The sequence below is a fragment of the Etheostoma cragini genome, chromosome 5, assembly GCF_013103735.1.
Source record: "Etheostoma cragini isolate CJK2018 chromosome 5, CSU_Ecrag_1.0, whole genome shotgun sequence".
Lineage (NCBI taxonomy): Eukaryota > Metazoa > Chordata > Actinopteri > Perciformes > Percidae > Etheostoma > Etheostoma cragini.
Genome location: NC_048411.1, coordinates 25,973,736 through 25,997,581, shown reverse-complemented (window position 1 = coordinate 25,997,581; position 23,846 = coordinate 25,973,736). Strand labels below are relative to the sequence as shown.

The window sequence follows — 23,846 nt, the reverse complement described above, 5'->3', positions numbered from 1 at the left end:
AATTTGCTGCGGGCCAATAAAAACTGACCGGCGGGCCGCAGTTGGCCCGCGGGCCGTAGTTTGGTCACCCCTGATCTAAGTCAATAAATTCTTTCTGGTGATTATTTATCAAAAATCTTGTTACGTAAATAACATTTTGCTAAAGCACCAATAGTCACGCATACACTATCGTTGCAATATCAATATTGAGGTATTTGGTCAGGAGCATCATGATATTTGATTGTACATCTACAACAAAAAAAACTTCCTGCACAGAAGTGTGTCAATCAGACAGTCTTGACAAGTTGACTTTTCTAATGCTGAAATAAACCAAACAATGTAACGAGAGTCACTTTTTCTTTAAAAAAAATATATATATATATATATATATTTTGTTGTTTCTCTACTCTTCTGTTGCTGTCTCTATTTCCTGTCTTGTCTTTTAGACTGACAAACAGATCTACACACTGGTCTGTTCCTCTTCATTCCCATATGCTCTGTACATAAAAGCATCCACTTTATACATATGGAGCCGTCAGTGTGATGGATGGACTTCCCGGTATGATCTCCCTCTCCGGAACACAGAGGAGCTACAGTAAAACATGATCTGTTCCTCCCTTCATGCTGGGGTGTCTGTCTGTGTTTATGATTTATAGCTCACTTTATGATTTAATAATTTTTTTTACTTAGCAATACCTGAAAATAAAACATTTCACCAATGTCTATAGAAACTGTTACTTTATGGGACGTCTTGATTTCATAATTCTTTTTGTGTTTGTTTGTTTTGACAAACTTATGATTTGGAGCTACTTGCATTTAAATAAACCAGAGTTGACTGGTCTTTTAATTAGTTCCTGTAATGTGGCACAATGTTATCTGCTTTTCTACATACTGTCTTTGTTAACATTGCTATTGCTGCAATTTTATTTGTACATGCTATATTTGTCTTTATTTTAATTAATTATTTAGCTTTTGTGTCCTTACATCTGTTCCGGTAAAATATAAAATTGCCTTTTCTAATACAGTTACAGTAATGATCATTAGAGCAGCTATACAAATCTTTAACAGTCTCAACCTAAAATTAAAGTTCCTTGTAGCTGCTTAAAAGCTATAGTGCATAGTTTATGTTGCTCCCATGAGGAATACAAAGTAATGACAACAAAACTTAAATGTTTTATAACCATCTTCCAATCGTGTGAGACACACAATGGTGAGTCAGTCCAAAGCTGAATGCTGAACATGCATTTGATGTAAAGACTATATGTCTGTCTGGGGCAATATTGAGGCCAATTTATTAGAAAAAAAAAAAGAAAAAACTGACGTAAGATGATCGGCTCTCATCTATAAAACCTGACATGTATACACAGGTTTTGTTTCCTCTTAGGTAGAAGGTAAAAGTTCAAACTGAACCCAAATAAGCATGACATTCCCACAAATATGATATTATGACACAGTAAAATGTTCCAATAAAACAACTGGAAAATGTCCTGAACTGATGTGAGAGAGAGATTAAGTTTCTGCTCCTTTATGTCAACTTTAAAGTCTTTCTGGACCACGTGGTATTTCCTTGCCTTATCTTTAGAGATTACATTTCCTATCTCTTTTGACAGCTGTCCTCTCATACAGTTCATTTACCATTCATCTTAAAATCTCCTCTAATAACGTTTGCCTTAAAAGGCAGCGTGGTCTGAGAAATTTGCACGTGTGTCAAAAGAATATTTCTGCACCAGGAAATTATCACACATGAATAATTTCTGAATATCATTACATATTAAAAGGACATTACTGCAACTAATATCTGCATTAAACCTACGGTCAAGGTTTTGGTGCAGGAATTTCTCTCCTGAACCTGGTTGTCATCATTTGGGAATTTGTTGAAGTTGAACCACCGCAGAGAGTATTCTAGCTGAATGCTTAAAATATGACTAGTTTAAATTCAAAACCATCAACTCAATGGTGTCTACTGTTCTCGGAGTGGAAGCTGTGCTAGATCTTTGCTTCCTTGAAAGCTTTTAAAAGTTGTATGTTTACGATTACCTTGGATTTAGTTATTCTTTAGCTTTTTATGCTTGCCAAATACTTTCCCCTCTCTCTCTCTCCCCCGTGAACATTTGCAGATAACAAAGCGTTTGGCCTTCTTTTTTCTTCACGTCAACACTTGAAAAAGACGGTTGATGCTGAACTGAATGCTGGCTCTACACAGAGCAGACACACGCACACGCAGTAGTATCTGAGTTAAGAAAAATCACTTAAAAGAAAAGTGATAATGAAGTGCCAACCAATTTGGAGCACTGTGCAGACATGAAGCTGCAATTCAGTTGCTGACGAACAAGAAACATCTCATGCAGCTGCAAAATTAATTTATAAAATGACTTTGCTTGTTTGAAAGCCATGATGTCTCTCTCTCTCTCACAAGTGGACCAAATTCTCTGTGCGGGAAAGCAGAGAAAGGGGAGGTAATCTTGCCTTGTATGACCTCATAAGGAGCAGGATTCCATTCCATCTGAGCTTTTATTTTCTGAAAGGCAGAGCAGGATACCCAGAGCTCGGTTTACACCTATCACCATTTCTAGCCACTGGGGGGCCAAAGGCAGGCTGTTGAAAGTCATTTTATGTTAAAAAACCTCAAAGTGAACTTTTCATGCCTCCATAAATAAATTCTGTCTGTTAGCCTGGTTGGGACAAGGCTTGCTGTAGAGAATAAAGGTCCATGATAACTTAGGTGGCTTTGCTTTGTAAAACATAAGGTGGTACAGCCTGAGACATGAACAATAAAAAAAAATTGCCTTTGGCATTCTTGTTTTGCTTTTCCCTACATTGTGCCAAACCCGTACCAAGCCGTAATGTCTAAAACGAGGAATGAACCGAATCGTGACTTCTGTGTACCGTTCCACCCCTAGTCATTAGACTCTAGCTGAGTGATATTACTACAAGGTCCATAAAGCACCCTTATGTACAGTATATCACCTCTTCAACTACCAACACAATATTGGACTTAGAAACCCACACTATAGCCTGTACTATGTCTACTAGCCTGTACTAGTGGTTGTCCTGGTACTGTCCCGTCTTACATGCTGTAACACTTCCCTAATGTGTTGTCACATTAACGATTGAGTGTCTGGACAGTGTTGCATCTGACTCAGTATCCATACTTGGGCATGGCTGTAGTGCTACAGCAGAGGTAAACTAGCAGACCATTCAGGGTGAAACACACTTAACACTGAATGTTGTTCAGCGTGTTCAGCTGACACGCTGAGGATCACAAGCAGCCAGAGAACAAGCTGCAGTATAAGAGAAGTGACGCACAAAGGGATTCTTTTAACTCTAACGTGTCAGTTAGCCTTGACATACAGTAACACATAATTGTATTGTCCAGAAAAGCAGCAGCTTTCATAATTTTTTTCTGTCTCGGATTGTGTATATAAGGATTGTTTTTTTAAATAACAGATCAATTTAACTTAGTTTTTTCTGCAGCAGTGCTCACTGCAAATCACAGCAAACCATGTACTATTCTTCTACAAGGTTAGCTCTGAATATGTGCAGAAAAGAATGGAGAAAACAGAAAATCTATCACTATGGCAATCTAAATGATCTTAAAAAGATCATGCGCCATGGAGTACGGGGAACAGCCAACAACTAACAAGACGTGTGGTAAAAAAGTCGTGTGTGTTTAAGTCCGATTGATATTCTAGCAACTTCTCCCTATTTTCAACCAATAGCCCTTTGATTCATATTCAACAACATGCCTTTGTAGCCTTCATTTTTGACAAATAATTACAGAAACAGATAATTGGCATAAACATGGTAAAACAAATCCACACAAATTAATGTCAACAAATGAAGCATTAGAATTTAATTACAGACAACATAACGCCCTGAACATCCTTGTCTTTTGAGAACACACACACACACACACACACACACACACACACACACACACACACACACACACACACACACACACACACACACACACACACACACACACACACACACACACACACACACACACACACACACACACACACACACACACACACACACACACACACACACACACACACACACACACACACACACACACACACACATTTTCCCTTGGCACATGATTCTCGCCGCCTTCAGCATTAAATAATGTTTCCTTTGTCTGAACGATGGTCACTCCAAAAGGTGGATTTCACCCACAATTCCTTGCAGTTATGCATCTGGAGCAAGGAAAATACATCCATGGTTAGGTGGCAGAAATGTAAGAAGGGGAAGCTGAATTGCGGTTTTGCAAGATACAATCAAAATTCGTAAATCAGAAACGTATGCAGCTAGTTACCAAGTGCCGACTTATTGCAATTATCGCCAGAAGAGCCTTTGTATTATTGAAAATGAGTCTGGTATTTCTGATGATTTGTGAGCCTAAAAGTGCAGGTGTGTTGTATTGAAATCCCCGCTCCTCCCAAACCCACTTTCCCTCTGCTCTCCTAGTGGCCTCCATGCGACGTTTGCTATTACGTAATACCAACGGCTGGGGGTGAGGGAAAGAGGAATAACCAATGAAATGCAGCAAAAATGTCATCTTTGAGTCCGACCCAGACCGACAGTTATGTAACACTTTATCCCTCATTTGATTATATGACAGTTTAGTGACGTTGGATGAAAAAAGTGAGTATTGTGTTAGATAAATGGAGTGTGTTTATGTGTTAAAGTGTGTGTGTGTAGGTGTATATGGAGTACAAAACAGGTATTTGCAATACTTTCTACTGACTGCATAAATACAAGGAACTGAAGAAATGTATACGTTTGAGTTTTTATACTCTACAGCTTTTCCATTGCATCACACTGAGCATAGAATATATGCGTGTGAGTTATATACTTTAGTATTCTTCCAGTATAAGTTATTCTCTGATATCACAATCAACGTCCATGTATTTTTCTTAAACTCTCCTCCACTGAAAACCACTTCTTTGGACTTCTCTGAATTTGTGCACGCAGCTTTTCAAATGTGCAGACAAGCCTGGAAAGTACAGTTATGATAATCTTTTTCTTTGTCCTTTGAAAACCAAAAACAAGCTCCCTGCCATGAAAAAGCCCCGCTTCAATGGCTGCAGAGAATACAGAGAAAGAGGCGAGAGGAGGCCTGGCAACAGTAACAGACAGTGCTGCATCTGAGTGAATGACGAGTTCGTAACAGAGAGAGAAAGAGCGTGTAAGAAGAAATGTGGAAAAGTGCATGGAAAAAGGCACAAGACAAAGAATTGCAAAAGGAGGAGAGATGCACTTGGGTTTTAGAGTGAACAATGTGTCGACGGTTACAATTCAGAAATGATAACGTAGGAACTTTAAATGTTTTTCTTTTTTGTAGGTGAGAAAGAGAAACTCGCCTCCCAGGGGACACATTTGCTTATCTTACAACAGTTTAATTGCATTCAAGTAGCAAATAACATGTTTGTCTTGCAACTGCTGCCGATTGATTCCCTAGTTAATAAAATGGAAGTCCGCCCTAATTTTATGAACAAACAAACAAGGATCCCCCAATAGAAATGCAAATCTAAAGGATATAGCATCTCCTTTAAGCTAACAAAAGGAAATGTTAAAATTGTATAAAGACAAGTAAGTGCTGTGCTGACGCACAAACCTCCCAGAACAGGTACATTATCACTGGACACCGCACCCAAGAACATCCCATGCTCACTGCCCCTAGCCTTGTCTCATGTTTACATAATGCACATGACAGTGGAATTATAGCCTCTAATTGGGAAGTGTGTCAGCAGTACGTATTTGTGACATCTGCTCGCAGAATTATGCAGCTAAGACCTTTGCAATCCTCTAACAGCGGCCAATGTTAGTCCTTTCCCTATGCTATCAGGAATTATAATGGGCGATACATTTTTGTTTTCCTAAATAATAATAAATGACATAACTGATTCTGATAATATAAATATTTAAAAAAACGGCCAGACAACCATGTTATATGTGTTGGCGTTGCATAGTTTGTCCACCAGAGGGTGCTCTACAACAGCCCTGTTGGCAACGCTCTGATTATTTTTGTTATTGTGTTTTTGTTTAAAAGGACTTTAAGTTTTTTAAAAGAACTTTCTTTGCCTTTCTTTTTCTTTAGTTTTAAATTTTTATATACATTTATTAATCAGAACTTTAATATATTTTGATGTTCAGCTGTTCTTGTTGTGACAAAACAAAATGATGTAAGTGAGAACTCATAAATAACTACTAATAACTCACGTTAGGGACATCTGTTTCGGTTTTCTTACGAATTTGTTTTTTTAAATATACTGTATATCATTTTCATCTCAAAAAAGGCTTTTTCCCCAAATAAATGTCATCAGAATTTCATTGTTGAAGGTGGAAATAAGTTTTCATATAACAGTCTGTGAGTCTAATCTTTGTCCACTGTAAAGCCGAACAGCGCAGGTCATCAATTCATTTTCCCAGAAATTACTATGATGATCCTCGGACACGTTTCGGAGATGGTTTTAACACATGTGAGTCAGATGAGATGATGCCTGATGGATTAATAATCCTGGGGTGATTGTGGATTACGGCTGGTGGTTGTGTGTGTGCGTGTGTGTGTGTGTGTGCGTCTATAAATCTAAAACCGTTTCTTTCATTTAAACTTGGCATTATGCAATGCCTGTCGGATCCCATTTTAAATAAGGACTACACAGAAACAAAGATGTATTTTCTAAGTTTTTTTGATTATTTTCATCAGTGAAGCATGTCCTCTCATCCGTGTTACTTTCCTCTTTGATAAAAATATGTCTGTAACCTGAGAACATTCATAAAATGAAAACATAAATGAATAAATGTATGTTTTCAGGATACATTTGTTTATTAGAGTGTCTTTCTGTGTTACCTTCTTACCCAAGTCAAATTTACTGATGCCTTTTCTCCCCTCATAAAGACAGTAGTTAGTGTCTCTAGAACTTCATATTGAGAACACAGTGCTGCTAGTCCCAAACACAGATCCATTGCTGTGCCTACAGTAATTCTGTTTGAATTATGGTGCATGCAATTCCCATGCTGTCCTGTACTGCGAGTTAACAGTGCAGCTGGAGGCCTTAGGTTTACTCAATCTCACTCACACCCTCTTTCACAACAATAAAACCAGTCTAATGATACAAATGTTCCCAGTTCACTCACTAATCTTGGAACCAAATAAGGCCAAACCTGCCTCCAGCTGCATCTATCCACCTCTCCAGTAATTCACAAGGAATATGCTAAAGTTAGAAAAAAAAAAAAGAGAAAATAATACTAAGCAGTTGTCTCATAACCCCTGAGACTACCAAGGTGAAATCGTCAGCCCCACCGCTGTACAACACTGCGAGGTGTCAAACACTTCTTACATTCAGGCTGCACCTTAAAGGTGTTCTGCAGGGCTGCAATACGGGCTACCGTAATTCCTCGAATAAAAGTAGGGCCTTTATTTACCTGAACCGCAGAAGTTACCCGGATGTTATTTGAATCAGGCCTTTATTTCTAATTCCATCTGTTTCATGAGTATAATTATTTATTTTTTAACTTAAAAAGCCGTGGCGTTCCAGTGGACAGAGAGCAATCATTTTTTAAGAAACATTTGCTAAATTATCACCATTCAACAGCCAGAAGGGCAACAAAGCAATTTGGGTCAGAAATAATCAAACACCCCCATTTTGTCAGTTTGAACCCTGTAAATGTATCAGGTAGTTATTTGAAATATAGGTACTACAGTATTGCTGGTAGATTACAATAAGAGCATACAATAGCCTACACCAGTATCTGATTAACGTTACAGACGGTAGCTAGCTAGCATTAATTTCTAGCTCCTGGCTAACTCTTTTCTTCCCACCTCTAGCTAGCTAGCAGTGCTCTGCTCCTGTCGGCTAATCTCGCCGGCTCATCCTTCGGTTTCTTCCAGTATTGGATCCTCCTGGAGTCAATGTTGAAATGTCTCGCAGCTTTTTCATCCGAGTTCTCCTACACATACTTTAAAACTCTTTTTGTTTTTATGTCAAAGCCCGTCATTCACTGCTGTCACTAAATAAGACCCGTGTTACATCCAATGTGGCTACTGCCACCTAGTGGCACCTGTGCGTTACTACACACTACACTGTAACACAGTGTAATACAGACGCACGGAATGTAATACCGGTAGGAAAATAATACTTTTTCCACTATCAGAGGCCAGGTTTTTAACTGACCACCGGTCTCTATTTGAGGAATTACTGTATTTATTTTTCAACTAAACTTTTGGCTATTTTATTAATCAATCATGATTAATTAAAAGAAATATCAACAGCTTCCAGTCACTTGTCTGACCAATGGCCAATAAGATAAAGTCATCCAGTTTACAGTGAGGAGAAGTAAGATGGGGAAATCATGAATCACTTTGCAGATTCAAATTACTTCAAACTTAACCTCGAATTACTACGTTCCACTCAGTTCAAAGATTCGTAGTATGTACATCGGTAGGCCTCAACACGTAGTGAACACCTCTAGCTAGGAAGTTAAATTTGAAGGAATGTAACCAGCAAATCACTAGCATTTTACTTGATTAATGAATGCAATAACAAATCCGTTTAAAGTGCTGATAATTCACTAATCTATTAGGTCACGTGCCCTTCAGCACTAGTTCGGTGTGTAATTATGTAACAGCAGTCCCACAGAGAACCATCTGAAAGGAAGGAATGCGTGTGTGTGTGTGTGTCTGTGTGTGTGTTTGTGTGTCACACTGACCCAAATAAGAGCAGCTTGAGTCCCTGCCATTTCTTACACAAAACCATTGCTGCCACATGCAATGTAGCAAAAATCACCACTAGGCACACATATATATATATATATATATATATATATATATAAAATATTCTGGAATAATTGTTTTTCCGGGATTGAATTCACTTAAAAAAACAAGATGTTAAATCATCATGACAAACTACTCTTTAAGAACGCCAGAGATAAACCATAAGCGGATATTTTGAATTTTCGGGAAAGGACGGGCGGAAATAATGCGCATTAATCCGCAGCCCGCGGAAATACTCTGGATAAACACTTTGACCTCGTATGAAACGGTGAGCATGCAGAGAGAGCACCGTCAAACCTGAACCCACCCTCAGGGATCATTGTTAACGAAGTGCTTTACAGCATAGCAACTGTCAATCATATTGATGGACAAAGCCTTAGCCTCCTGTTGCCATAGAGAATTTACGATGTGAATAGACAGAGTCCGTGCCATTTTATCCATGGTTGAAAACTCAGAATTACATAGGAGTGCTGATGCTGAATTCATGCAGTCGGGGGGGGGGGGGGGTCTAATAAGTGCATTTTAAAGCTTCCTTACCTCGAACAAAGGTGGAGTGCCCTTGTCTGGAAGTGTGCATCCCAGTAATTCAGCCAGGAACTTTGCCATATAGATGTGAGAGGTGTGCTCCAGAAATATTCCTGAAATGTGCCGGGTAAGGTGAAGAGAAGAAGACTTGAATCAACAGGAGGGTCCTCGTTCTGTCAGCCTCGTGAACTTATGTGTGGCGTTCAAGGACCCTGCACGCATCCCTCCTTTCTTCTTCTCTTTCTTCGGAGACGAGGTGCAAAATACCGGCCGAGTGAGCGATGGAGCCGCTCGAAGTGGAGCTTAAAGCCTGTAGCTCTCGGTGTCGGTGAATGGTCTCACAGCGGTGGGGGACACATGCAGGTGGGGCCGTACGGAGGGGGAATGGGCGGTCCAACGAGATGTCAGGTGGTTTTCATCGACGGGGTTGCCCCACCATTCAGAGATGGGACTGGAAGGTAAGCATGCACCTGAAATCACTTTAGCTTTATTAAACCTCAAATGCATTATGTTATGAGGAGAGATTTAATATCTTAAAGTGTGAGCACAAAATAGTCCAATGTTATTTCATTCCACTACTAGTACTGTATTTACTGGCTGTTAAAAAAGATTTGACGTTGAATTAGGTGGGAGAACTGCTGGGAGTAAAACTATACTCAGGGGTGTAAGTACCAAGGGCCCTCATGTGAGGAGGGCCCAAAAAGATGCTAGAATGAATAGCTGTGGTCTGAATGCATGGAGGGTGTCTACATATATTTGGCCATAAAGTGGATTTATGTAATCTATCAACTGATTTTTTTTTAAACTATATTTCTTTGAATACCTTTCTTTTTTATGTTGCCTTTCTTTAAATGGTTGTTCATTTCTTTATAATGCACTGTAACTTTTATTGTTGTGTTTTATCGGTTTTTAATTTTTGTTTTTATGTAAAACACTGTTAATGAAATGTGCTATACAAATAAAGCTGCCTTGCCTTTGTGAATTACTGTACATCATAGTCCCATTTTTCTTCAATTCACCATGGGATTAATAAAGAACTCTTAACATCTTTCTGTATCTACTGTATTACTTATAAATGAAGAATGAGCAGTTTAGCTTGTCACCAGGGGTTTGGTTGAGTTGCATTTGTTGAATAATAATTGGCTCACAGGACATCTGGCTGAATCAGGAGCTATTCATGTGCACAGGGTGATGGGCTTTTAATATTCTATTTCCAATTTAGCATTTTATTAGATTATTTTTCACAAGTTTACTGTTATCACATGAGACACTGATGCATATGTTTGTCTCGTGTTGTTAAATTATAGTCGTTTTCCCGCAATATTCATCAAAAACTCATAATTCATTCACAGCTTTTGTTTTTGTCCCGGGGTTGGGACGCCTCGTGCGGTGAGAGATGATTTTGGTTGGCATTCATGTAATGCAAAAAAAATCCTTTCTGGAATTAGTATTTCACTCACACAGTGTGTTAGGCAAATTAAAATTCATATTTGTAATTCATCAAAAAGCCTGTAACTCAATCGACTCATTTTCACACTCAGGAAGAGGTTGGGAGCCCTGCAGTAAGTCAAAGGTTGCAAACTAAAAGTGTTCCGAGCAAACGGCTGATTGAATTACCGAACAGACAGCATAACGTGACCGAGGCTGATAAAATGGTAACTTTTCAATACAAGTAGTTTAAACTATAGTCTGTAATGTAAGGATTACTGCCAAAACCACTCACAAGAGTTTTGGTGTGCCAAGACTACATGAAGGTTTTAATATTAAAACAAGAAACAACATTTAGAGGAAAAAAAGATATGTTTGAGTTCATACTGAACTATAATTGAAGTTCTGAATACTGATCAAACCTGTATAGTATCCTTCATTACTGTACAATGTACAGTTTTGATGAACACAGTTGCAAGCGGCAGCAAAAAGCAAAGCCAACAGCTTGTCTGTTTTTTTAACAATATGTGAAAGAAAAGGTATTACAAGAAAAACTACAGCAACAAAAGACAAACATAGGATAAAACTTTTTGGCACATAGTTTTGATGAAACAAAGTGACACAAGCCAATCAGCGCCACTACCTATGCCACATGCATGGATCATAGTAAAATACCCGGCGTTACCTTCATTAGCCAGTTCTTCAATTTTTTTTTACTTTCCTTGACAAAACCCTAAAATGGTCCCCAATCCTTTTCAAAAGTTTCTTGTTTACCCTTAACCTTACATGTTTCCACTGTGAGGCAAGGCAATATTTCCTTAAGCCATTGGAGCTGACAGCTTGTTATGCTCATTGCTCGTTCTCAGGGTTGCCGCCTGAAGAAGACCACAAGAAGAATGCTTAAAATGTAATAATCCATGCAATTTTGTGTTTTTATGTTCATTATTTGCATCTTAAGGGCTTTTAATATAGAACCAAAAAAAGGAAGTCATACCGACAGTCATTTCGAATCCTGTCTTTCCTCATTAAGTGCACAATTTAGTTTTACTTTATTTTTATGTTTGCCATTTTTTCTGTTATTGGATTGTTTACACTTGAGAACAGGGTGACATTCAAGCAAGTAAATGAAGCAGGGATCATCCCCCACAACAAGACATGTTACTCATTGTTATATCTATTTTATCCATCCATTTAGAAACAAAGGAACTGGAAACACCATGTATATATCAAGTTTACTAAATTAATTAATTAATGATCACCATGTAGATTGTGTCGTCAACAAGTGTTGTGAACATTATTCTCCATGAACAGCAGCTGGATTATGTGACAATATTAAAATTTAAATGATGATTTGGATTCATGGATTTTGGATTCAAGAAAGTGTATTTTTTCGAGTCATTCTTTATTTTTTTTTCAATCAATTAAGTTTACACTTTTAACACAGAATTCCACACAAAATTTAAACTTTAAGATGTTAGAACATAATGCATATTCTTTGAAAGAAAAGGAGCAGAGAGAGGAAGAAAATGCATTCAGATAGCTGGAGGGGAGAAGATAGCTTGATATTGGGCGTGTAAGGGAGTCCTCCTAGGTGTTTGTACTGCTTCATTCAAGCAACACCCATTTAAAAAAAAACTAATGATGATATGTACTTTTGGCCATTTATTCGCTTTTAACTCACAGGTTTCTCTCTAGAGCTCCCCCTTCAGCTTTGGAATAGATTGTGTCCGACTCCTCGCTCTGTCAGTCTGCTGTTTCCTCTTTTTCCTAGCTTTCTGCTTCTTTTTTATCTGCTCGGCCATGAATACTGGGAAAAACTCCATCGCTACCCTGCTAGCCGGTTCCTGAATTGGCGAATGTGTGTAGTGCCGTGAAGCAATTCATTTCATCGCGAGACCTGATAACACGCGATGCTTCCTTACGTTTCGGGCCAGCGGCTCGCAGGCCCAAAGTTGCAAGGGTGATTTATCCGCTCGCGGGTGCTAGGGGGAGGCGAGGTGAGCACCAATCAACTCGAAAAAAAGTACGTTACAAATGACTCTGAAGCTGTTCATTTAAGTTAATTTAAGATTTAAAAAAAGTGCATAGTTCCCCTTTAAGTTTTCCCAAAAGTAGCTTGCTGGCGATATCGACACAACACAGGTTTCAAAGGGCAAATTGTCTTAGCTGTTTAGCAAAACGTGACAAAAGCAGACGCAAAACTTATACAATATATGCAGAAACAGCTTCTTAACAGGCAAAGTTCCATGTCTCTTACTATGTTTTTGTTAATGCTGAGGGAAAGTGAAAGAGTGCTACAAATGCTCAGTTTTTTTTATTTTTCCTAGTACGGAATTAGGAAATCCTGTGTTCCTGCTATTTATTTTAAAAAACAGCATTATTATCTGTTAAGCACTTAAATTTGCAGACTAGTGTTCGGATTTTATTTTATTCCAAATGCATCCTCCACTAGAACTCCTTCTGTACAGCTGGTCTTAAACCACACCCTTTGTATTGTAAAGTATTACTTTAGTGCACACAGCTGCATAGTATTTGATGTATTCTAGAATGATACACAATGCTTGTTGTCTGCTCTCCACTTGTATGTACTTGTAATGACCACTTAAAGATGTAATGGGGACTTGTTCTCCTTGTTCTGTCTGTCAAGGTCTTACCGGTCAAAACATCCCTGCACCAGTGACACCAAAATTGACTGTGATTACGATTTTGGTCTCACCTCATGCACACTGCACATTCTGCTCTTGTGTTATTGTTTCCGTCTCCATAACCCTGCAGTAATTGGTGGACCTGTAATAGCCTCCATCTATCACTTTTATCTAGACGGTATCTCTTCCACCCATTAAATGCTGTGGACACTGAGGCAGATGACTTCAGCAGACAGTTCAACATAGATTACTACCCACTCAACACACACATACTGTATGTACATTTGAATTTGAGCAACATATAAATCTTTTTGGTACTGGAGAAGGAGCAGAAGACAGTTTTACTGAATAATGGTAACATAGTATTTAAAAAACTTTGAGCACAGCAATATTATTCCAACAGAGTTTCAAAAGAGAGATACACTGTTATTTGTGTCCCCCCCTCCTCCTCAAACGAAATAAACGTACCAGCACTCAGGGCACTCAAAAAAAGAGAAATGTTGACATTGCATTATTACAGGAGACACATTTTATGCAGGCGGATCCCGGCCGTTTAGCCAATAGATTCTATCACACAATTGCGTCCTCATCAGCAAGTTCTAAAACAAAAGGAGTAGCCATTGTTGCCAAATGGAACCTCCCACTTAAAGTGTTGTCCTCTTGGTCAGATGATACAGGCACTATTGTGGATACTGAGCCAGGACCATACCATCACAGAGAAAGAAGGAAATTTAATGAAGAACAATTGAAAGCTAAAAGAGAAACTAAAAGACAACGGGCAATAACTCAAGTTGCACCGACAATAACGGGACTGTAAATAATCCAAAACCCACCCTGAATTGGCCCTCAGGTTTGTAATTTGTCTATTTCCTTTATAAAATAACTTAACCATGCACAATGTAGTTGTATGCTAATAGCCGACATTAAACGACGTCTTCCTTCCATTTAGCGCAGAAGTTTTATTCCTTTTAGTCCGTGTTTTCTTTTCCCTTGTCTCCCTGTAAAGTTACTCGTTTAAAGCGTACGTGCATTTCATCAATTGCGCTATATTAATCATTGGTTACTACAACAAACTCCAATTGCTTTGGTTCATGACAATAATACCCAGTTTAGTTCACGATACAAAATAGCCTTAGTTACCATATGCAACACTAAATACAACAATGCATCATTTACTTTGTTTTCTGTCTGAGCAAAACATTTATCGCAGCTGTTTCAAAAGGAAACATTACCGGCATTAGCATTGTTGTCAGAAAAGATAGTATTTCAACTTGCATGTGTCCTTAATATCTGATGACGCATTGATTTCATTTTGGGATTTATTACAGTAAATATATTACAAATTGGACCTTTAATTAGTCACTATAAAAACAGTCAACGTTAACTTTGGGTTTCACACGGGCCACAAACAGCGGTCTCCTGGGCTTTTTGTGTTAAGCTTTTGTGGGTATACAACATGTAACTCTCAGTTCATATTGGTCTCCTGAACCACTAAAACACCTTGTCGGTTTGGCATGTTTGCATTAGTGTGACACAAATGACTTTGATCTGGCAACCTGCTGTGCCACCTGCTGACCCGACACATTACAGTACAAAAACACACACATACAAACCTCCCACACCCCAAATCCTTATTAGTAATTTTTCTAGATAAATACACCCTATTTATCATCTAACCTCCAACACAAAAATGCCCAAACTGACATCATGCACTTCCCATGAAACAAAATGTTGACAAAAAAAACATAATTAATGAAGCAATCAGCCTACACCCTACAAGCCTCTCATTGACACCCCGCTGTTGTATGAGATTTTAATAATGCCGTTTAATGACATGCTCTGTGTTGGCTGGAAAACGTAGCTCCATATGTTGCTACAGCTGTGGGGAGCAGGGAATCTACATGATCGACACAGCTTCAGAGCATGGCCCCCTGCTGGGGTCGAGGGCTTTACGCGTGTGTGTGTGTGTGTGAGTGTGCATGTGGGCTGGTTGGCAATACACTTGACTTGGCCCTCCAGAGAATTCTCTTTGACTCTTTTCTCTTTAACTCGCTTGCATGTGCTTCTGTGCTGAAGTAGGAATACAGTAAGTATTAACAGCAATTCACTTCACAGCAAGTGTTACTCTACCACATACACTCATTCTAGCAAGATTAATTCCACAACATTTTGGGCCCTATCTTGCACCCTGCGCAATTGACTTTGTACACCGGCACATGCATCATTTCTATTTTGCACCCGACACACAGCGGACTTTTTCCTCCACAGACGCATGTCGGTAAACTAGGGACTGAATTTGGGCTCCTGGGGGCGGTTCAGTAAAAAGAATAGGTTTCTTCCGGCACAAACGTTCCCAGATGCTATTTTGCAGTTTCATAAAACAATCCCACGACAGACCAGGACAATCTTGTCTAAAGTCATTGGCGCGCAATTCAGATACTATTTTAAGCATGCATGCTTGGCCGAAATGTAGTGGGTGCACACCGTGCATACACTTTGCTTCTCTCATCTCATGGACCCAGCAGTTCCCATTTACCATACATAAATACAAAGAAAAGTATGACCTTGTTTTATACATTTCCATGAATCATGCATGTGTTGATGACATAAATGAGGAAATATTAGAGGACTTAAGGCGATGTGATTTTGAACTGCATGTGCCGATACCACTAAACCCAAATGCCCCATCAGCACGGGAGAGGAGAGCTGCATTGGCTGCATTGTGAGGTAATCTCTGACAAATGTTAGACTACATTTCAAAAATATCACCATGCATTCATAACCTCGTGATACAGTGAGAGTGAGCCAAAACATCGGAAGGCATGTTTTTGTGACATTTCTTTATTTACATTTTGTCATAAAGAAAAATCAATACCAAACGTCAGTTTCCTCGGCTGTGAACCACTACTGGCATGCGCCCATGGATGGATTAAAGCATCCATGTTCTGTTCATTTTTAGGTTCATGCAGGTTCACTGCAATAAGTAACAATAAGCAAACATGATATGCAACTACAAGACAGGAGCACAGCACTGCATTAAAATAACTACAACAAACCAAGACCAACATGCAGCTATTTGTTAACATCAATGTACCAAATTTGAAAAACCATCAATAATACCTGTATGGTGGTTGGGTTAGTTATGTTGGTGGAGCGGGCACACATACAGTGTGTAGGGGTCTGCTCCTCGACGCAGCGGCCAGCTTTGCTGCATGTTGTTCCCCCTCTCTACCCCCTTTCATGTCTTCATCTGTCCAGTCAAAATAGGCAAACAAATGCCCCACAAATTAATCTTAAAAAAGAAAAGAAAAAAGAATACCTGTATGATTTGAGAAAATCATTTGTCCATAATCAACAAAAGAGACAAGTTTCATATGTAAAACACATCACTTCTTGCAAACCAAATGTAAACTTCTACTTTGGGCACAACCATAATTAACCACAGAGTTTCAAAAGAGAGATACACTATATTTTTGTTGGAACTGTCCTTTTCATTTGACCATTTTTTATCCTTAAAAAGGTTATTGGAGTAATAATCAGCTTTTATTTAACACCTAGTAGGGGAAAAGAAACGTATGTCAAGTACTAAAACAAAGGTGCCATGCCACAATGTAAAATAACCCTTTAGTTGGCCTGCATTTAAAATAAAAGTGTGTCAGTTGAGTGTACATCCCAGTCAAAAGCCATCACTGTCAATTATTAAACTATTGAAGTGTTAACTTACTTTTTACATTACATTTGGTAGATGCTTTTGTCCAAGACAACGTAGTCATTTTCATTAGCACATGAAGGGAGCTCTGTGTCAAGCACAGACAGGAGGAGTTTTGGTTCATTAGCTGATCAGTCTGGATCAACGACGGTTCATTTACAGGTAAGTTCCCAGAAAGTTTTGCCGGATGTCCTACACCTTCCGCTTTCTTTGTGTTTACATGATATACTTGGATGTGTACCATCCACTTGTCATCCACATGTCCCACAACTGACAACAAGCCATGCTGTGTTGTTAGTGTACAGTGTGAAGTTAAGCTTTCCACACATGCTTCTTACAGATTCACTTTGCCCCCTGAGGAAACCCACTGGTTGCAGCAATTTCATTGAAATTCCAACAAACTGACTTTTGAAATTGTTTCCAACAATTTAGGCATAATATATTGTTTAACTACAATGAGATAAAACATGTCTTTGAATCTAACTTTATTTACACTCCTCATGGGAGGATTAGGAGGCTATTCTGTTGACACAAATGATGAGAGAATTGTCTTACAAGCAGTCACTTTAATGCCAGACTGTATTTTTTGCTGCTGAGCCAAATGGCTGGGTGTATTTACGTGAGATGTGTATTTAAATATGTACGTGTGTGTGTAAATTATGCTCTGTGAAATGTGTTGATCCTGCGGTGCCTGTGGTTTTATAGCCCCGCAGTGCCCACACTGTGCAAATAATAAGAACAAAGACACTCCTCTTCACTGCAACCTGATATGACTGTACAGATAAACACATAAAGCAAAGTGAGACTTTCATTTATTCAACCGCCCTCCCAAGCAACCAAACTATTTCTTTATTTAGTCAGCTGCTTGTTCCATTATTCATGTGACTGTGTTTTACATTTTCTGTATATTTGTCAGCGCATACCGTTTATTTTAAACACTGTAAAAAAAAAAACTCAAATATGCACACCGAAATGTTGATATTCAAAGGCAAATCATGTCAATACTGACATTTCTGTAAGTAAGGTGAAAGTATGAAAATGCCTAAATTCAGTGTCTCACAATACCAAAGTCCAGACTCACAGACTCACAGACTTTGGTGCACGTTCTTGCGAAATGTCTAGGGGCTTAGGGTTGTCTCAATGTCAAATTTCAAAGGGCGTGAGGGTTTGAGTACACACTTACCGAACCCTTTCCGTGAGTCTGCATCAATGCAGACTTCACCAAAGGGAATTACCCACAGTTCAAAGCGTTGTGACGTTTACCACGGAGACCATAGGGAAATCTAGAAATTACAAAGGTAAACAACAGCCTGACACACGACCACGGAACAGAAACGACTTGTTGTCCAGCTTGGAAAACAAGAATATAAAAGTATTTGGACTCAGGTCGCCATCTCCCATGCTTTGGCCTTGTGGAAAGCAACAAACTTAAAATGAAAATTTTCAAACTGGCAAGTGTCAGCAACATCTTTGTTATTTAACGTTGCCAAGGTAGCGTGATCTTGTGAAGTGCTGTCCCAATCTCATTTAGTATTTGACACCCCTCCTATAAGCCGTTATTTTCACATGACACTTGGTCAGGAAGTGTTAATATAAATGGATTAATAAAGCTTTAACAAATACATAAAAATAAACTAAACATGAAGACTTTGCAGATGTTATAAACTTATGATGTCCATGTCTCTACAGGACAACTGATGTGTAAAATGTATAAAATATTGTATAACTGAATTGGGGCTGCCGCTATGGGAATAAGGTCTAGGATGTAAAACAATGTCCTTTAATAAAAGTCCAGTAGAGGTCTAACGACACATGACCAAAACACACACATGCTGTCACACTGCCTTTGCTCCCTCCCTCTGTTCACTGCAGCAGCTGCCTAATGTTGCATCAAAAGACCCAGCCGCTCACAGCCAAGCCTGTGATGCAGAGTTTCTTTTCTTTTTATCACCGTTTCTGATGGATCTTCACAGCGTTAATGCCATTTGCCAAGCTGCCGCTCCATGGTCAAACCCCATAAACTATTACACAGCTCCGGAGAGAGTGAGAGGGGAACATGAGAGAGCAGAAAACAAAAGAGGGTATAAAGAAGGGGACAAAAGAGAGGAGACCAGCCACTGTGACTGGCTGCACTCTTCCTGCACTGCAGCACAACGGAGGGTGTGATTTATCTGTCAGTTGGCCAGGAGGGAGCCGGGTTCCACCATTAGCAAATGAGCCCTAATTCACCTAGACACAAGAGAACTCCCTTCCTCTAGTCTTTGAGTTTTTGACTCACAGCCCAAGACCAATGCTCCTTAGTAAGCTCTTTCTCCTTGAAAGTTCACACCTGTAGTTCAATTCCCTCAGACGTGCAAACAAACGTTTTATTTTTTTTAGCTGGTCGAAGTTCCCATAAAGCGACTCAATAGCATCTTCTGCTACACCTTCCTTGTCTAGTAAATGCCCACTTCTTCCAAACTCCACACCCCCACTTTTTTCTAATGCTTTCTGTTTTTTCTGTTTAATATTCTCCAAGTCCACTAATTACTACTGAATTACTATTTGAAGGCAGGGCAGCTTTATTTGTAGAGCACATTTCAGCAACAGGGCAATTCAAAGTGGAACAGGAACAGATTTTTCTAACATTTCCCCCTGATACCTGCTGGGCTGATACTCCTTTCGCCCAGCACTTTCCCTTGATTTAGGGAGGCACTTAAATCACGGTTGCAGCTGTTGCTGTGGTCCTACCCTGCTACGCCCTGCTATGTCCTGCTATGCCCTGCAGTGCCCCGCTACACCCTGTAACGTCATGCAGTGTCCTGTTACACCATGAATTACTACATCTACTATTTCTAGTCGTAGTTCCATTATCTTAATTGTGAATATTATTGCAACTGTTCATCACACCCCCAACCGGCACCTTCAGACACCACCTACCAAGAGCCTGTGTCTGTCTGAGAATCGTCCTAAAAGGAAGTTTCCTAACCACCCGAGGTTTCTCGCTAAAAGTTTTTCTTCACCACTGTTGCACTAAATGCTTGCTCTTGGGGGAATTACTGGAATTGTTGGGTCTTTGTAAATTATGGAGTGTGTTATAGACCTACATATCTGTAAAGTGTCGCAAGATAACTCTTGTTGTGATTTGATAAAATAAATAAAACTGAACTGAATACAAAGGAGTTTTGACTGACTCCTCAGACTGCAAACATGGAAAGCCCCAGATGATTCCTCACAAAACTCAATTATACTGGGATCAGTCACCCTGACAGTTCATTGACAATTTGAGTGTTGGTCAAATAATGCGTCTTTCTAAGAGGCCCCTATAACCCTAAGGTGCTTATTGCCACCTTTTGAATCCTCTAAAAACCTTCAAGAATCCCACCGTTTTGATACAGGTGGACACCTTTTATCCAAAGGCATGTAGCTTAACACAGCCATAAGTGCCTTTAGCACGACTGATACTAAAATCAAGTTTACACTAAATGATTTTGTCCGGATTTTCCACTCGCGGACTGTTTTTAATGAACAGACAAAAGCCTCAGATCAAAGGCAAATTGGCGCTAGATCCCGTAAGCGATGTTCGGTATGTGTGAATTTTCTGTGACAAGATCGTAGCGATATCCAGCAGGTTAATTATCTGGACCTGTGTGAAAACAAATCATGAGCTTGTCTAGCCACAAAACATGAGCAGGCAGCGCCCTGCATTCATTGCAAAAAAAACCAAAAACGTTTTCACCTCCAAATCTATCTGCACAACAGCCAATCCTTGCTGCCTACGTCTCCTCAACCAATCTCTATAACAGTTAAGAACCATGCAACTATGAAACGGTCTCTGGTGTTTTACAAAGCTGGGTTCATACCAAGTACTGCAAGCCCACAGATCACAAAATGCATCCAGTGTTTAAGAGATTTAACTTTAAATTCAACCAAGAAAAAACATAACCACTGTTGTGTTTTTTCCATGCAACTGCAGCAATGTGCTTCTTTTTGATAAATCATGTATGAGGAAGGATTTAAGGGAGTGTGCTGGAAGCCCCTTTACTATTAATAATGTACTGAAGACAGAAGGCAGGTAAGACAAATACGGTTTCCCCAAAATATTCTTTTGAGACATGTCAGTTTATAAGGAAAAGATTATGTTGAGGTTTTACAGGTTAGTCTCTAACAATTAAAATTTTTTGTAGAAAGCTCCAACTGTAACCATGTGCTCAACACCTCATCAATCCAGATCATCTGAACTACACTTGTTTTGGTTTTAATTCTGATTTGGCTGACGCAGAGATTTTCTAACCCATGAGGATTTTAATCTGATTTACATGTAAAACCACAAGCTAAAATCTTATGCAAATATGTGAAATCCCAGTTTAAGACAGTATATGCTTTCCTAAAGCCAAAGTGACAAAAATGAAGCAGAGAGGCTCCCTATAGCAGCTGGAGAGATTTAACCTACAGTTTTTTAACCTTAGGGTTGACTAATATGCAGACAGAACACATGACATTTTTAAGATTTAAGTAGTATGTGTTTGTTATAATATAAACACAAAAAAACTAAATACATATACCGACCACACACTCTTTGGAGCTAACTCCATGCTTATAAAAAGACTACATTTTTGCTATTGACAAATTCCTGATAAACAGTCAAAACGATGACAACCAGCCAACCAGAATCAAGGACCAGAAATCCCTGCTATAATGGAATGGTTGTAATTGTATTATTAAATAAAAAAATATAGTTTATTATTTATTTCAGGTCATTCTTGAATAAAAATGTTACCAAACGGCTGAAAGTGTAGGTGCAAAAAAACTTAATCATACAGGATAATGTTTCTGCTTGACTCACACAGTGACAGCTGAGGCACAAGCTTTCAGAAAAGCTTGAACACAAAAGACATTAATTCTGCTTAAAAATGTTTAAAATTGTCATATTCTGAGCACAGAAGGGAAGCCGTGCTTGTGGTGTTGTCTTATTTGATATCTGTGTGTGACAAAAGACTAGAAAACAAAAATATGACGGATCAAGACCATACATGTTGTGTGGCAGGTGAAATCATTCCCAACATCAAACGGACAGCTGAGCCGGCAAACACTGCAGCAACACACACAAACACGAATGATTTCCCTTTCCATGAAATTTTCATCGAGGAGGGGAGCTTGGGTCTTGATTAAAAAATTCCAGTGCCAGGATGGCGTCCCCCTCCAAGAGAGATGCAGGCAATTTTTCGGGTAACGATGTGAATTTTGATTCATTCCATGCATCGACTGAAACCAGATGGATCCTCCACTCCATCCTATTCCCCACTGGACGGCTGAGCGTCAGGCACACACACACTAAAATATGTCAAACCAAATGTTATTTAAAACTGCTGGACGCAAGAGGGCTATTATTAGAGAGTACACACACACACACACACACACCAGGTTTGTCTACCAACAAACACATCAGATGTGGGATTTCTGCTTTCAGCTAGTTCGTGTCAAAAAGGAAATCTCAGGGGAAATGAAAATGTCATGTACAGAGGTAGCCACTGAAGTTTTCCTTCTGTATTATCTCTCGAGTTTTCCGTCCACCAATAAGTCACCCCTACATTATGTGAATCTCGTGATAGCCAAAGGACAAAATTCCACTTATATTATTTATTAGTAGAAAATAGATCCCACATCTTCTTCTTTCTTCTCTTTTCAATCCATACCAATTTGTTACACTTCATTTCTTTCTAAGCCTCATTACCTCCAATTTCCCATCCACTATCAATCACTGCTACACACACACACACACACACACACACACACACACACACACACACACACACACAAAAAATGGCAAAAGTGTGAGGAAAGCAAGAGGAAGATAGAATCTAATTGGAAAGGGTAAACAAAGATGTCTTGTGTATAATTACTTCCCATCATGGCTTCCTCTTGTTCCCTCCTCCCCTGACTCCCCGGAGGAGGTTTTATACGACAAGAAAGTCAATCACGTTAGACTGTGCAGCAAGATGAGGAGCGACAAATCTGTGATTTTTCACACACCAACAAAAAAATTGTGGACACAAGTCAGCTTTGGGCGTTGGCTTTCAAAGCAGTGACTGATACAAAATTTCAGGACTTGAGAATGCATGCATGGGGAACAGCAGACTACTGTAAAAACATAAAAACTAAACATGTCCCAAAACTCCAATATGCCATGTTCCAAGGATTAGCTTGTTATTTTCGGAAAACTGTGTATTCGCTTTCTTGTCGAATTAGATGAAATGATGGAAAACATTCCTACATCTGTATGTTTATATCCATCCTTTGTAGCCAGGAGCAAGGACTTCCGGGAGTCTCTGCTGGTTGACTGGCAACGTGGTGACAAAAAAGTTACGGGATGTCCCTGAATTAAGTTACCTCACACAACTCCCTGTATAACCACATCTTGTAGTTTTACACTTATACTTGTATGCGGATTACAGTTGATACATTTCCCCTGATATTAGTCTCTATGCTAAGCTAATCATCTGTTGGTCTAGCCTCTCCCCCAAATGTCAAGCTAGTCCTTTAATTCCATATTATGTGAACCGTTTTTTTTTAAATTTATAAATAACTTTCAAAAAGCAAACCAATATGGGTGCCTCATTTCAGCCAAAGTTGGCCAGTGAAAGTAATTAAACACTATGGGCCCTATTTTAACGATGTAACTGACACAGGTGCGTTTAGGGCATGTACGAATCCACCTTTGCTAGATTAAGGGTGGAAAAAAGGGTCCGTGCACTAGGCGCATGGTTCAAAAGGGTTGGACTTAGCGTCTTCATTA

The 23,846-nt window shown here is 39.2% G+C and overlaps 1 protein-coding gene and 1 long non-coding RNA gene across 3 annotated transcripts in view; one reads left to right on the top strand and one right to left on the bottom strand.

The window, feature by feature from the left end:
* Nucleotides 1-6,255, top strand: part of LOC117945452 — a 9,476-nt gene extending 3,221 nt beyond the window's left edge. Inside the window, exons 2-3 of the long non-coding RNA XR_004656808.1 lie at nt 4,610-4,618; nt 6,183-6,255. This is a non-coding gene — a long non-coding RNA (uncharacterized LOC117945452). The remainder of the gene's footprint in view (nt 1-4,609; nt 4,619-6,182) is intronic.
* rasgef1ba (RasGEF domain family, member 1Ba) overlaps nt 1-9,605 on the bottom strand; it is a 113,738-nt gene extending 104,133 nt beyond the window's left edge. Inside the window, exon 1 of one of the 2 annotated variants that reach the window (XM_034872894.1) lies at nt 9,302-9,605. In XM_034872894.1, coding sequence (XP_034728785.1) covers nt 9,302-9,370 — 69 coding nt within the window. In that variant the 5' untranslated portion in view covers nt 9,371-9,605. The remainder of the gene's footprint in view (nt 1-9,301) is intronic. The other variant, XM_034872895.1, reaches the window with a different exon arrangement.
* Nucleotides 9,606-23,846: the final 14,241 nt, after the last annotated feature.